Source organism: Camelus bactrianus, chromosome 7, assembly GCF_048773025.1.
Source record: "Camelus bactrianus isolate YW-2024 breed Bactrian camel chromosome 7, ASM4877302v1, whole genome shotgun sequence".
Lineage (NCBI taxonomy): Eukaryota > Metazoa > Chordata > Mammalia > Artiodactyla > Camelidae > Camelus > Camelus bactrianus.
The window spans coordinates 63,990,188-64,007,018 of record NC_133545.1 but is presented as its reverse complement, the minus strand read 5'-3'; the positions used below and the strand labels follow the sequence as shown (position 1 = coordinate 64,007,018).

The 16,831-nt window shown below is 39.4% G+C and overlaps 1 protein-coding gene across 3 annotated transcripts in view; it reads left to right on the top strand.

Moving 5' to 3' along the window:
* Window positions 1-16,831, top strand: part of CDK14 (cyclin dependent kinase 14) — a 610,838-nt gene that overhangs the window by 120,358 nt on the left and 473,649 nt on the right. For 2 of the 3 annotated variants that reach the window (XM_045519926.2, XM_045519925.2), the window contains one exon: window positions 8,243-8,274. Coding sequence is in view for 1 of the 3 variants with exons in the window: in XM_010959446.3 (XP_010957748.1) it covers window positions 1,577-1,667; window positions 8,243-8,274 (123 nt within the window). In the remaining 2 variants the exon portion in view is untranslated. Of the gene's footprint in view, window positions 1-1,441; window positions 1,668-8,242; window positions 8,275-16,831 lie in introns of those variants that run through there. The other variant, XM_010959446.3, reaches the window with a different exon arrangement.

Genomic DNA, 16,831 nt, shown 5'->3' with positions numbered 1-16,831 from the left:
ACTTCCTTTAAACCAAACAGCATTGTCACACGCTCACAAGCTCTTACTACACAGCCAGATGACTCAAGATTACTACATTTCTATTCATAAGGAGTTTGCTGGCCCCAAATCAACACATCCAGGCCCTCCCCCATCTTCCTTCTCTCTCCCCTGGGAGACTGACATTTGGAGGCTCGCTGCACTATGTTTTAGTAGAATGAAGACGACTGTGTGTTTGCTGCCTAAACTGTACATTCTGAGATTTTATAAAGGCCCACCGCTCCCTTAAAGTTCCTTTTTTGAAGTGGGGGAAGAAGAGGTCAGAATGTTTTTGAACTCTGTCTTCCAATTTAGAAGTATATTCTAAAAATGGGAAACAGACTAAGGCCTTCTGTTTGCTGTTTACTATAGAACTGGGTATACATATCAGAAGTCAGCTACATCTACACTGCCGTCTGTCACTTAGTGTGACAGAGGGATGGAAGAAACAGAACACTGGCTTTGGCTTGGGGAGTTACAGTTGAGGCTTCTGCCTTTGCACTTGACTGTCTTAAAAATGCGGGCCCACCTTTCCCTGTAGATCTTTCATGTCCCAGTTTCCTTGGCAAAACTCAAGAAAAACAAAAAGTCACCGTCAAACCTGAGTGCATCCCCGAGGCCTTTCCACTCCCCAGACCTGGAGGCAGTGGTGTCGGCCAACCCCCCCACCCCCAATTCCGCGCTCTTTTCACAGGCGTTCGTGGCGGGGAGGAAACCACTCAGATAAAAGACCTAGTCTCTGTCCCTTTCCTTTCGGGGCCTCTCCACAGCTTAAGACCTGGGTCCCCAGTGGCGGGCCGCTCCCAGCCTTGCGGGTTCGCGGCCCCTCCGCGGGCCCGGGTCCGTCAGCGCGCGGGCGGGGCGGGCAGCCGGGGGGAGGGGCGTGGGGGCGGTGGGGCGAGGGCGCCGCGGGGGCGAGGGCGCCGCGGGGTCGCCGGCGGACTGAGGAGGGTGGCGGCGGACGCGAGCTCCGAGCGAGGGCTGAGGTCGTGCCGGGGTCCCGCGCCTGGGGGCCTTCCTCGAGGGGGTGGTGGGGCGGCGGCGGTGGCGGGAGGGGCAGCGAGGGCGCGGCGGCTGGCGACTCGGCGCCGCGGCTTTCTCCTCAGCGCCCGGAACTCGGGGCTGCGAACTTCTCCCCTCCCGCGCCCGGCGCACTCAGCACCCCCGGCTCCAGCACCTTGCCCCCAGCCCGCCCCCGGTCCCCTTCCGCCCGCGCCGCCCCCACTGCCGGCCGCCGGCCGCGCCGCTCTCGGTTACAAAGGAGAGAAAATGAGCCGAGCGGCGGCGGTGCGGCGCGGAGCCACCACCGCGGCGGAGATCGCGGCCGCCCCCGGCACCACGTAGAACGCCCCCGCCCGCCCTGCCGCGGCCCAGGCCCGAGCCGAGCCTGCCGCTCGCCCCTCGCCTCCCCAGCCCTGCGTGTTGCCTCCGGGCCGAAGGAGGAGGTGGAGGAGGAGGAGGAGGAGGCGCCGCCTTCCCTGCGCCGCGCGCCCTCGCCGTTGTCTGCGCTCCGCTCTGGACCAGTTTGGGGAAGTTGCCGGAGCCCCGTGTCGCCCAGATGTGCGACCTCATTGAGCCGCAGCCGGCCGAGAAGATCGGCAAGATGAAGAAGTTGCGGAGAACTTTGTCGGATAGTTTCAGCCGCATTGGTGAGTGGCGTGCTGTCCCGGGCGTCCGGCCTGGCTCCCCCGCGCCCGCGCCCTCGGCCCCGCGCTTCTGGCACTAGCGGTGCAGGGGCCACCCGGGGCTGGCGTGGGGTGCGCTGCGCGCGGTGGGTGGAGGGAACTGTACCGGGACCTGGGGGAGGGCGACAGCAAAAAGGAGAGACACCCCTCTCCCTCAGGATCTGAGGGTTCATTTGTGCATAATCTTAAGCTTACAATTTGGATTCCCCCTCCTTGCCAGTAGCGCTCGGGCTTTCGCGCCCGCGGGGGACAGGCGAGGGGACGCCCCGGCCCCCGCTGTGCACCCGGCTGCGCGGATGCCTGGGTCACTTTTTATTTATTTTATTATTTTATTTTTTTGCGCAAAGGCTTTGGTATTGGGTGTTTCATCAATAATTTAGCTTAGGAAATTCGTGAAATGTTGAATTTGTGCCTTGGTATTGTTTAACACATCCAAGCTAAAGAGAAGTGGGACAGATACCTTGGGACCTTTTGTTCTGTACTTCGGGTCCTCAAAAGCGAGATTTGGGTATTCAATCTAGAGTTCTCTGAATTTTTCCATTGCTGCAGAGAAATGCGCTCTGTGAACTTGCCTGAACATTAAAGGAATAAGTCTCCCAAACTTCTTCCATTTACTAGAGTTCTAGGGCTATTGTCTTTAAATCAGCCAACCAGTTGACCGACAAATAACTGAGTAAGAAATGTTTAGGACGTTTAAGAATAAATCTGTGTCAGACTAAAACAGGGTAACAACAGTGTCACGTGGAATAGGTTGGTTAGTTTTCTAGGGTTGGCCATAAAAACCCCTTTTAACGTTAAGATGGTTGCTACCTCCTCTAACATTTAACTTTCATCATACAGGTAACTACTTTCAGCAAGAACTTGGTACAAGCACTAAAAACAACCCCTTAGAGTCTCCAAGAAGCCCCTAACCTTTGTTTCACTTGTTAAACATGCCATCCATGTTAATGAAGATGTTAATGGAAATTAAGCCTAAGGTGCTTAATTCCTTGAAATAAAACCCTGGAGTGCATATGAGTATTGTAGTCCTCCTTCCATCCATTCATTTAAAAATCATTATATAAGTGCATTGTGAAATATGCAAACTTTCTCCAAATAAGAGAAAAACATAGATCAAAATTTAGCCTAGTTTTCTTTTGTTGTCTTTTACCTTACAATTTTGTGTTGGTATGCATCATCTTTCCCAAGGTGACTGAAAAGTTAGGGTGTGAAATCTGTATTTAGTCTTAGTTTTATTTATTTCATGTATTGGATATTTGCAGTTTCAGTCTTACAAGTTAAGGATGCCTATGAAGAGCCCCTGCATTCAGATGAAGTTTAAAGCCAGGGAGAGTGTGAGAGAGCAAGGTGTTGAGTTGCTGTGCGTTATTAAGGAGGATGTTCAGCCCCGGGCCCAAACCATCACAGAGGCTGGTTCTAGTGTCTATTAAACCCTGTTCTAAGACACATTAACTGTGTATTTACTAATGCTGATGACTCTATTGGAACCCTTCCAGTTTTGTGTTAAATAATTCATTACAATTGAGTCTCAGTAAGAAATCAAGAACTTTAATATAAAAATTCCTTATGTTTGAATAATTTGAAGGTTTTGATCGACAATCAGTAAGATTTGGATTAACTACAATGCTGGCCAATGGGCAGTTAATTGGATTTTCTAGCTTACCGAGATTTAGTGATGTGAAACTCCTTTTGCTTCCAGCTCTTGTTAAAATGTCTTCTGAGATCTAGTAGATTTTACTTCCTCCCTTTCAGAAACAGTGCAGTGTGGTGAACATGACTGATTATTTCTTGTATTGATGGAGCGTCATGCTTCTGAATAGCAAGTCTCATTCTGGAATACTGTAAAAGGAAATAAAGAGGTTTTAAGTGATTATGATTGTATACCAAGCTCAAGACATTCATAAGAAGTAGCATTACAGTTCTCTATGTATTTTTTGAAGTTTTATTTGCAAAATGAAAATGCAGTGAAATCAATCTGATTATTTAAGGTTTTTAAGGTGCCAGAGGCTGTTGAATTGAGGCTCCACTATGGGATTAAGTAGTGCATAGATTAAAGGTGTGGGCTGTGTGTTGGATGTACTGGGGTTTCCAGCCTTGCCACTTGTAGCTGAGTGACCTTGGACAGGTCCCTCACCTTGTGAGCTTTAGTTTTTCAAATCAGTTTTGTTATTGGCACTTAGTGACATAATGCCTATAATGTCCTGTGTTGTATGGAATAAAGACTCAGTAGATTTTTGTAATATGTTATTGTCATTATTAGTGGTTACAACGGGCTCACATAGTGGATCTTCTAGGTGGACAGCAAGAGAAGTAACAGAAGGAGCCACTGACTTTACACTATAACTAACCTGAAAACAGGATGGGTTTTGGAGTTAGGCTGGTCTGGGCTTGAATCCATTTTCCCTGCTTGTTGTGTGTGCTTTGGGCAACTAGCACAATTTCCGTAAGATTCAGAGTCCTCATCTGTAAATTCTGTTAATATTGTTTAGATGAGATGAAATACATAAAAAATCTAGTGCCTGTCCCCTGGTGAAGATCCATACTGGAAGCTGTTATTATTCCTTCTGATTTCTCCGTTTATCTCTTATCTTCCTCCTTTCTTCATTGGTACTTCAAAGAGTGAATGGTTTATTCCTGTTGAATAATCCAGCATCTCAATATAGTCATTCCCTTTAACCAGTCTATGACGGCTTTTGAAATAAACATGCTGACTTTATTTTGCTTTTTAAGTATGATTCAAAAGTGTACTTTGTTATATGGTAAAATATACAGTATCATTGTTTAACCATAAGAAATTTGTCATCATTCATCTACAGAAAATGAGGACAATTTTGAAAGGATGTCATAGTCATTAATTATGGATTAATAATCCATTGTTATAAAATATTAATAATAATAATTCTGACTATATATAAGCAACAGTGTTTATATTTTATTTATTCACACATGAAAGAGCATGCCAATTTTGTCACTGCCCACCCCAAATACAGCTGCCTTGAGATTATTATATTATAAAAGGTCTAATAAAACACATTGGCTTTCAAGCCATAGGACTCTAATTTACAACATCTGCCAGGGAGTTACTATAATGAAGCTATGGTTCTTTTATAAGAATTTTGTAATTGAATTTCAAAGTCATCGATTGATTTCAGTAGTGAGTATTTATGGTTTTCTGCTAAATAGTGTCAATGTGTTCCCCTATTTGGGAATTACTATAGTTGTCTCACATTTTTTTTTTAATGTAAGTTAGCATAAACATTGACAAATGGAAATTTAACTGTTTAAAAAGTTTATATTAAAATCCATTTCCTCCTTTCTTTCCTTGTTTCTTTTTTATTTTTGAATGATTGCCTAGAAGGAGAAAGGCTTTCTGTAATATCCACTGTAAGATTAAGGTCAAACTGACATTTCTTAATACTGATTTGAATGCACTTCTCCACAGTTACTTGGATTATCTCCTAGAGAAAGGAAGTTTGTACTCTGCGATATTTGAGATGAACCCCATGTATACTGTTTCTTTAAAAGATACAGTTTGTGAGAGAACTGAATAAAAGGAAGAGGCTGTGGTTACACTGAATTTTGGGGTTTGTTACCTTGTGCTCTAAGAGTAATTTTAGAGTCCAGCTGTCACTTGATAAGTCCTTTCTGTCTAAAGCTTCAGATGCAAAATTTAACTGTTGTACTATGTCCTCTCCCAATGTAGTTTCAAAAGATTTTAATTTGAAAACTGTGAAAGGGAATTTATATCTGTGATTCTTTCATAAGAGAGAATAGTGCAGGGTTTTCATGTGCCAAAACTTCAGTGTGTCTCAAAATGTAAGATGCTGTCCTTTTGCCCTTGAAATAACAACTCATTAATTACCAACTACTTCCTATGTACTAGATACTGTGCTGGCATTCAGATTCAGTGAACATTGTTATGGTCCCTGTCCTTTAGGACTTTAAAAGAAGACAGGGCAACGAATGGGCATTGACAAATTCTACCATGATGATTAGCAAAATTTGCTGTTGGAGAACGTTGGAGGCATACCAGTTTAGTCTTGGTGAGATCATGGAAAGCTTTCTAGAGGAAACAGTGTCTGAGCAGAGGACTGAATATATCTGATTATCTTAAATGGCTTAATATATGCCCCTTTGTTAACTCAGAAAAATGTAATTTGCTTGTTATTCTATGATATCCTTGAAGTCAGTTGTGGGTTTGCATTTACATGAATGATTAATGACAGTCAGGAAATGTAATCAATAACGATATGTTGTATGCTTGTTTAGGTCAGAGTTTATTCATCAATGACCTGATAAATATTTGGTGAAGACATCTTTAATTGGTCTTTGTTGTTACCATTAATTGATGTTCAGGGCAAGGATTCAATATTAAAAAGAAACTGCAGGATATCAGTCTAGCCATGAAGGGTTTCAATGAAGGGATAGACTTCTTGGCCTTAAAATATTCTCCCCTCTGGTGTCCTGGGCTTGAGACTAGTGTACAGGGGAAATAATCTGGCTTCCTGCTCCTTATATCTTAGAAAATACACCAGCAATCTCCCTTCTGTTTCCTCCTTTTCTTTCTACCTACAGACCCCATCCCTTTATCCAGAGTGTTGGAGGAATTGGCAGGGCTTAGGCGGCAAGTAGGAAATAATTCAGTGTGGATATTAAAGGCATTCTAGTTTCTACTCTCTTCATCTCTCAACTTGAGTATCTTCATTCCATGTTTGCAATTCCCGAAGAGAAAGTATCAACTGGACGCTTTGCTTGAGAAAACCCATGGCTAAATTTCCAGAACTTGTATCATGTCTCTAGTAAAGAAGGTATATTTAAAAGTTCATACTGTCAGTGTAAGCTTGCTGCTGTAGCTTGCCGCTTGTGTGGCAGTGACATGTGTTTTCTATTAATCTTTGTTAAATGAGTGAGGTATGAGGCTGTACAATGATTGACTTTGTATTTGAAATCAATGAGTCAGTCATTTCTTATTCCAAAAAAATTGGTTTTTTTTAAAAGATGGAGCAACTTGTCTATATTTACATAGGTCACTAATATTTTATAAAGGAATCACTAGTCAAGTATGTTAATTAAATGACTCTCCTTGAGTTGAGGGAGTAGCGGCTATAGTCTAGTAATATTGTTGACTGATACTTAAAGAAAACCTTCCAGATTAGAAGTTTTACAGTTTGAGTTAAAATGTCACCTTTAAGAATCATCTAGGATGTTATATCTTTCTATCAAAATAGGTTATTTTAGATTTAATGTAAGTCAAATACATGGTATAATATGTGTGAGTAATTGAATGCAAGATAAGCTATTAGAGACTGGGACAAAAATCTAACTTTTCATTTTCCATTCAGAAGAAATGGTTCCCTAGTAAAGGAAGTAGAGAAAACTATTACAAGATTAGTTTCTTAGGCAAAATGGGAAGACTAAGAATTAAACTTTGAACAACATTTTATCTCCCTCGACCTACCGTTGTCCGCCTTAGCTCAGCACCACAACCACAGACTTCTTGATATTTTAAAAAGACAAATTTATAGTATGAACCAGAGAAAAGAACCTTTTGAAGATTGCTCGACTACATAAGCTTTTATATGATTGCTGCTCTTTAGACACATGAGATTAGGCCCATCTCTCAGAGCTTAATTGTCAAAATAATTTGCTTTCCATTGCTTTTGTCAGAACATAGGTTTTCAAGTGAGAGCTACCCAAGTGCTTCTATCCTGAATGAAACTATCCAGTATAGACCAGTAAGCACCCATGCACAATTCTGTAAATCTGAAACATTTCTCCAACTGGTGATTTCAGCTAAATTCGCTCCTTTGTGCATTGTCCTTAATATGAAACATTCTGAATAATTGTAGGCTATAAGACTTAGGTGTTTGCCAACTATGCATGAAGTGCTTCTGTTTCTCTTTAAAGTAGTAAAATTCCAATTCTGAAGCCATAAATATTTAAAATGAGATTTAGATATTTGATAGTTCCTATAAAATACTCTATGTATTGTTCCCTTTGGTAATACTTCGTTATAAAAGTTACCGTGTTGAAATGTTTGAATTATGTTTCTGCAGTGCTTATTTTACATGCCTGGTCTTTCATCACTGTACTTAAACTGTGCAGGGTGGGTGTCCTCCCGACAACTGATTTGGGAGGTCCAGACGTCATGCATAATGATAGATGAGCAAACACCAGAAGTTTAAGGGGAAATTTCTTTAAGATTACTTCTTGATTCTTTCATACTTTCATACAGTAAAACATTTTCCTACTAAAGAGGAAATAGAGGAAAGATATGCATACTTCTTTTCCATACTTGGGAAGATAGTTCTATTTACATATTTATGAAAGTGTTTCACAGATGCATGCTGTGCAATTCTCTCTCATTTGCAGTTTTCATATTTGTATCATAACATTGTTATTCAGGTTGGGGTACAGTTTTACTTTTAGAAATGAAAACACCATACTGCTTTTTTTTTTTCCTGTTATCTAGAACTTAAATACTTGATCTCTTTGAGATGTTTCACAATAACCATTTCCTTTCCCTCTTTATTTTATAGCTTTGAAGAAAGACGACACCACCTTTGATGAGGTAGGCTAAATTTCTTTATCTAATGTTAGATATATTTAATTTCTGCCAGATAAAGTCAGTAGGTGCCAGCTTTGCACTTAGAAACAAACAAAATGTCTAAACTGCCCCCCCGACAAGTGATGACTTCTCTTTATTTAGTTACATTATAATATTTTCTAACTTTAACTGTTTGAGTTGAATTTTGGTATCTATCAACAGAAATGTTGTCTTTTGAAATTAATAAACAAAAGACACCAGCAGGCCTTTGTATTGTTGCTTTCTTGTCGGTAGTAGTGCTGATGAAGCCCACTGTGATGTGTGTGCTTAGGTCAAGTCTGGAGCTGTTGGTAAGTTGGGCTCCACGGCTCCCTTGCAGCCCTCCCCTAAATCAGGCCATGATGCCATGTTGACGCCACACATTGTCTGTCAGACTCCCAGAGGAGGAGCTGACTTTTCCTGTTCTAGTTTTCCTATTCTTTGTATATCAGATCTGTCTTTATCTACTTGCCACAAAATGGCAAAAAAAGAAAAAAAAGCCAATTCAAGTAATGCAGAGGGTTCATATGTAATTAATAACATTCTGAATGTGATTTTTTCACTTGTACTCTTTCCTGAGTTTTTAGTACTATCAGTGGGAATCACCAGAGAAATAATGGGTTTACAAAATATTCTCAAGAGTGCTACAGAGTGAAGTGTTTTATTGTCGCCATCCGAAGCCGCAGTTATTGATCTGTGTTGTAAACTGGGCCACGTGTGTGTGTATATATTGTGAGTTTCTATATGAACACAGATGTATCTACACAACGTGCTTGTCCTGTAGCTTAACAAGAGCATAGATTGCGTAGATTAGTTTGGTTGTGGTGGTTCGATTGGTCTTAACACTTGCAAAGTCCATGAAATATGCTACCTGTCCGCCCTCTACTGTAGTGCTTCTGAGAGGTGAGGACATTTGTGCTCATGGAAAGTACCCCCAGCCACGTGGCTGGCTGTGGGGCTGGGCAGGAGCACTCTGGGGAAACCTGCTCCAGACCGGGATTTCTGGATGGGGCCAGCGACATTTGGCTCTCATGGTCTGCTGCTTCGTCTGCTGCACCTGCTCTTTTTCACCCTGGGTCCAGCTCTACAACACCGTGTGTCCCTGGACTCCAAAGCAACTTCCCCTGCCAGCATTCCTGAAACATCCTGTGAAACTCAATTATTCTAGACCTCAAGCAGTAGAGTCTTTTCTTCCCCAGCTGTAGTGGGTAATAATAATGTTCTTCTGTAAACCTGTATTTCTGGAATTTCTGCAGTGTTACTGAGATGTTTCTAGAATAGAATTTTCTTTCTTCTCAGAAGAATTCAATGTGAGCATATTGGGCACCTTTTCTCTCTTCATAAAGAAAAGTCTCCCCTCTAATTATAGAGATAATTTAAGCTTACATAAAAAAGAAAAATAAGGAAAAGGAGAAGAAAAATCTCCCAAACCCTAATATCTAGTTACAGCCACTGTTGAATATTCTTCTTGCCTCTTTCCTTGTGTAAAACAAAAACAAACAACCCCCCCCAACCATAGCCAATGTACTATATCTTGTTTTTTGTCTTTCAACCTGTATTATTATATTTTCTCATGTTTTTACAGATGATTCCTAATCATTATTAGGAATTAAAAAAAGAATTTTTGTCAAAACACGACTATTAATGATTGTGTGTTATTCTGTCACATGGCTGTTGACATTAGCTTTCAAAAAATTCTGAGGCTGGAGCCCAGATGAAACTTAAAGATATGTGAGTCAAATCCACAACTACCTGCCCTCCCTCACCCTGAAACCTCTGTGCAGCTAAAGGTCTGGATTTTGTAACTGGGGGCAAGATTATCCTCAGCTTTTACAAGTGTTTTCCTTCCTCTCTTAAAGGAAAGAGATTGGTTAGATACTTAAATCAGTAAATCACAAAATGCTCCATTTGGAAGAGACATTGGAAACTGTGCCCCAATTCATCATTTCACAGGTGAAGAAACTGAGGTCTGGTGGGGGTGGTGGGTAATTTTCAGTTAATCATGGGCCAGGAGCCTGGGAGACAGTATTAGTGAAGATATGTTCTAACATAAACCCCAGCTCAGCCACCCTTTCAAGGGCAACTGACTTCCTTTCTCAGGCCTTTTATAAGATAGAGATATAATAGTATCTCCCTCTTAAAGTTATTGCCAGAATTAAATAAGCTCAGTATATAAAGGTTCCAAAATAGTCACTGGCATGTAGTAAATGCCTTATATTTGGTATTATCATTGTCCTTGTCGTCATCATCGCCATCATCACTGATGCTCTCACCATGACATGCACCTTCTGTAGTTACGGGCTGCAAGGAAGATGGGAAGATTCAGTTTGAGATTAAGTGTCAGGCCTGTCAGGAGAGTTGCTTTCAGATATTCCTCTAAAATGCCATGTAAGTCTTCATGTGATGATTTGCATATTAAAACTGTAAAAATACTGTAAAACCCAACTTTTTTTTAGTTTTCTTGAGGGAATGACTGTGTATAGCTCCCTCAGGTGTCTTACACATGGTTAACATTCAATATCTATTGATAAGAGTAAGTATCTGTTGCAGAGAAAGAGAGAGTGTGGATCCCAGGGTCAGCCGGTGGGGATCCTCTTTGCCACTTCCTAGCTACTTGGGCAGGTCATTTAATTTGCTTGGGGTTCAGTTTTCCGATTTGTAAAACCAATTGGTGAGACTGTGATTGCCAAGTTTCTTTCTTTCTGTCTTTAAGTGCAGGATAGAATCCTACATAACAATCAACATAAGATTACAGTTTTACCAGGATCAGAAAAGAGCAACGGATCTGTGATTTTATGAATAGGAAGTCACTGAGGTCTTCTATGATTATCTTCAGATTTTAATGTTACAAACTTTCTTGAATTCCTTTCGTGGTCTTCCACTTTTCCTGTGGGAGTTGGGGGTCTCTGCAATTCATTGAAATTCAATAAATATTTGAGTCTTGGAATCTGGGGCCTGGGTCAGTTTCTTAGATATGCATCGAGGTGTGGCAACTCCTTACTCAGTGTTGATGAGCTGCAGGGCTCCTTATCTCAAGGAGTGGCCTCTCCAGAGTGCCTGGAGGGGGAGTTTAGTCAGGGGGCATTCCCTGACTCCTGTAGATGATTTCTTTAAGGTGTGTGTAAATGTTTGACTTTGAACACAGGAGAAAAAGAAATATGAACCTATTTGAAAGGATTATTTATTTTTCCCTTCTCCTCCCTCCCTTCTTTCTTTTTTAAGGTATAATAAAATATTATATTAGTTTCAGGTATAGTATGTAATGATACAGTATTTGTATATATTTCAAAATGATCACCATAATAAACATCTGTCATCATACATAGTTACAGAATTTTTTTTCTTGCGATGAGAACCTTCAAAACTTACTCTTCTACCAACTTTCAAATATGCAGTACAGTGTTATTAACTGCAGTCATAATGTTCTACATTACATGCCTGTAGCATTTATTTTATAGTTGGAAGTCTGTACCTTTTGAGTTCCTTCACCTGTTCTGCTCACTCTGTATCCTCTGCCTCTGGCAACCACCAATCTATTTTTTTTTTAGTTTCCACATATAAGTGAAATTATATAGTATTAGTCTTTCTCTGCCTGACTTGTTTCACTTAGTATAATGCCCTCAGTGTCCTTCCATGTTGTTGCAAATGGCAGGATTTCATTCTTTTTCATTGGTGAATGATATTCCATTGTATATATTAAATTTTTTTATTGAAATATAGTTGATTTATAATATTATATCAGTTTCAGCTGTAGAGCATAGTGATTCAGTATTTTTACCAATTATATTCCATTAAAGTTTATTACAATGTCTATAATTCCCTGTACTATACATTATATCTTTGTTGCTTATCTATTTTACATATCATAGTTTGTATCTCTTAACTCCATACCCCTAATGTGTCCCTCCCCTCTTTCCTCTCCCTACTGGTAACCAGTAGTTTGTTTTCTGTATCTGTGAATCTGTTTCTGTTTTGCTATACACATTAGTTTGTATTATTTTTCAGATTCTATATGTAAGTGATGTTATTTAGTTTGTCTATGATTTGTTTCACTAAGCATGGCAGAATTTAATTCTTTTTTATGGCTAATTTTCCAGTGTGTGTGTGTGTATACATACGCATGCCACATCTTCTTTATCCATTCATCTGCTGATTGACACTTAGGTTGCTTCCATGTCTTGGCTACTGCATGCTGTTATGAACATTTTTGTAATAGTGTTTTCATTTTTTCTGAATATATACACAGGAATGGAATTGCTGGATCATATGATAGTTCTACTTCTAGTTTTTCGTGGAACCTCCGTATTGCTTTCCATAGTGACTGCACCAACTTGCATCCATTCTTTTTTATGGCTAAATAATATTCCATTGTATATATACCATCTTTTCTTTATCCATGCATCCATTGATGGACATTTAGGTTATATTCATAACTTGACTATTGTAAATAATGCTGCAGTAAAGATGAGGGTGCGTATATCATTTTGAGTTCATGTTTTCATTTTCTTTGGATAAATACCCAGAAGTGGAATTGCCAGATCATATGGCTGTTCTACTTTTAATTTTTTGAGGACCTTTGATACTGTTTTCTGTAGTCACTGTACCACTTTACATTCTGATCAGCAGTGCACAAGAGATCCCTTTTTCTCCACATCCTCACCAACATTTCTTATTTCTTTTTTTTTAAAATAATAACCATTCTAGCAGATGTGAGGTGATACTGTGATTTTGATTTGTGTGTCCCTGAGAATTAGTGGTATTGAGCATCTTATCATGTATCTGTTGGTCATCTGTATATCTTCTTTAGAAAAATACTTAATCAGATCCTTTACCCATTTTTTAATAGAATTGTTTTTTGCTATTAAGTTGTATGAGGTCTTTATATATTTTGGATATTAATCCCTCATTTGATACACACTTTGCAAATATTTTCTCCCATTCAGTGGATTGCTTTTTCATTTTGCTGATGGTTTCCTTTGATACACGGAAGCTTTTTAGTTTGATGTAGTCCCATTTGTTTATTTTTGCTTTTGTTCCTTTTGCTTTTGGTATCAAATCTAAAAAAAAATATTGTCAGGACTGATATCAAAGAGCTTATTCACTCTATATCCTCTTTGTTGAGAGTTTTTATTATAAATAGATGTTGGATTTTGTCACATGCTTTCTCTGCATCTATTCAAATGATCATATCACTTTTATCCCTCATTTTATTAATGTGGTATATCACAGTGATAGATTTGTGGATGTTGAACCATCCTTGCATCCCTGGAATAAATCCCAATTGATCATGGTTTATGATCCTTTAATTGTGTTGTTGAATTCAATTTGCTAGTATTTTGTTGAGGATTTTTGTGTTTATGTGCATCAGGGATATTGGCCTGTAATTTTCTTTCCCTGTGTTATCTTTGTCTGGTTTTGTTATCAGGGAAATGCTGGCCTCATAAAATGAGTTTGGAAGTGTTCCCTCCTCTTTTATTTTTTGGAAGAGTTTGAGAAGGCTTGGTATTAATTATTCTTTGATTGCTTGGTAGAATTCACTGGTGAAGCCATCTGGTCCTGGACTTTCGTTTGTAGGAAGTTTTAAAATTACACTTTCAGTCTCCTTCCTGGTAATCAGTCTGTTCAGATTTTCTGCTTCTTCATGATTTAGTCTTGTATGGTTGTATGTTTCTAGGACTTTATCCATGTCTTCTATTTTGTTTAATTTGTTGGCATAATTTTTCATAGTAATCTCTTATCCTTTGCATTTCTGTGGATCAGTTGTAATTTCTCCTCTTTCATTTCTGATTTTATTTGTTACAGCCCACTTTCTTTTTTTTTCTTGGTAAGTCTGGCTAAAAGTTTGTCATTTTTGTTTATCTTTTCAAAGAACCAGCTCTTGTTTTCATTGATCTCTTCTGTTGTCTTTTTATGATATGATACTATTGCAGAACTTTGCAAATTTCTTTCTTACCTTTTTGTTACTAATAAGTGCCCAGACCATGTCCCCTGAGTGATCCCATTCTTCCTGGGGCTATGAACAGTAGCTACACTATGACTTAAGGTGAATTTTTGAATCTTGTTTTTGATTTAATGATTTTCTATAAAATAATAATGATACCTAAAATATAGAAGATCAGAAAATTCAGTTAATCTCTTCCACTGTAAAATTACCACACATAAAACCTTTTGAACTTCAGAAACAAAAAGCTTCAATTAAGTTTAAATTTATGTGTATGGAAAGAGTTGGAAATGCCTGAAGCCACAAAGATTCATGGATTATTCTTGTGGATAAATTAAGAGGTTAAATGTGTGGTTTTAGTTCTACTTCATAATTCTGTTATTTTAGCTCAGATGAGTTGCCAAAGTGTTGACTATGTTTGGCTCTTTGAGGGAGAAATACAGAAACTTTAGTGATTGAAATAAACCTTTGAAATGGAAAGAGTTTCATTTGTTTATGGTCTGTAATTCAGATAATTAAGCACTTATTTGTTTGAAAAAAAGGTGATTATTTATTAGTGTTCTGATTATTCTCTGCTCTGGTCAGTTATTTTATATTTGAGAAGTAGAGGGGGCTGGCAACACTTGCTTTGGCATTTTCCGACTATTTTATTTTTTATATCCTAGGAAAATGTATACACAGCATATAAAATATCTTAACATTTTTACATTTGATCTGTAATTGCTTAAGGGACAGTCTTGTAGGTTAACCTGCTTAGTATCTGCTTCATATATTGACTTTGAAATATAGATGAGGGCAGTGTACATTGATCTCAGCTTCTAATCTATGTCCCTCTTATTTTGTATGAAGATATAACTCTAATACCCAAGATGATAAATACGGCAGTGATTTTTATGGGAACCAGAGTCTAGGGGTTAGGTACAAATATGATTTGTAGATATTCTTGGTCATTCTTTTCCATCTACTGAGGGTAGTGGAAGCTGTTGCAGTCTTTTCTCACCCTATCTTCATCACCAGAGGCCTCAGTGTCTTGTGAATGATGTATTTGTTGTATACAATGTTCCAGCTTCAGATTTCCTTGACTTCCTCATCTAATATATTAAATCTCAGTAACAGTCTTTCCTTAGCTCTCTTGCCCCTGTTCTGCCCCCTCTAATTCTTCTTTGTTGGCCTTCAGTTTCCAGATAACCCCTTCTCTGCCTTCCCTGTCACATTCTTCTAGCCCACAACCCATCCCCCTTCCTTTGTTTCCTTTTCTGTTCCCTCGTGGTATATCACTCCCTTGATAGTATCGTCAGTGGCCTTACCCCTTTGTACTTTGCTTGTAATCTGCTCTGCCAGCTTTAGATTTTGGCCTGGCATCTTTTCCTCTTTTACCCAGTGGCTGCCAAGAGCTGCTTGAGGAAATCACTCTGTAAATAAATTTATTGTCTCCAGCCTTAACTGGAACCTGAGGTAACTGTGCACAGTGTTGCACTGTGTGGCTGGCCCATTTCCTGCTGAAATGTTTCCAGTCCCCTTGGACCTTCTAGCCACCCTCCGTCACCCCTCCTTCTTTTACTAGATGACTTTCCTTCTCTTATTAATTTACTAGAGTTGCCATAGAAAAATATCATAAACTAGGTGACTTAAACAGCAGACATTTGTCTCATAAGTCTGGAGACCAGAAATCTGAAATCAAAGTGTTGGCAGGTTTGGTTCTTTCTGAGGGCGATGAGGGAAGGATCTATTCCAGGCCTCTTTCCCTAGCTTGTAGATGGCCATCTTCCTCCTGTGTGTCTTCACATCATCTTCCCTCAGTGAGTGTCTGTGCATCCAAATTTCCCCCTTTTCGAAGGACATCAGTCATATTGAATTAAGAGTTCACCCTACTCCGCTATGACCTCATCTCAGTTTAACTAATTACATCTGCAACGACCTTGTTTCCAAATAAGATCACATTCAGAGGTACTGGGGTAACTTAAGACTTAAACATGGGAATTTTCAGTTGATACAGTTCAGCTGGAAACACCCTCCATCTTCTTAGAACAATTAAAAATATTAGACATCAGCCCCTTGTCCACATGTACCTTCATTTGCTCCAATCTTACTTCCTCTTTTTCCCCATCTGAGAGGAGAATGTGTCCTTTTTTTGTTATTGTTCTAGGCTAGTTCCTCCTCCTGTCCTCTTGATTCTTTTCCCTCCTTTCCACTTCAGAAACTTGAGTTATTGATTCTTTCCTTTCTTAAATATATTTCCCATCTCTTCCTTTTTATAGGTATTTCACCAGAGGCTCTAAGTATGGTTAACTCTTCCCCAGCTCTTCCGTCATAATGGAAACCCCGTGCTCTGGGATCATTTTTTCATGCTCTCCTCTAGTAGTTTGTCTATCCCTTGCTTTTGGCCACTCCATTATTTTTCGTTTATTTGTTTGGTTTTTTGTTTGCATTAAAATCTTTTTTGAAGTATGGTTGATTAACAATGTTTCAAGTTCTCAGCAAAATGATTTTTTTAACATATATAATATATATTATATACCTTTTATATGTATATACCTTTTCAGATTCTTTTCCACTATAAGTTATTATATATTGAATATAGTTCCCTGTGCTATACAGTAG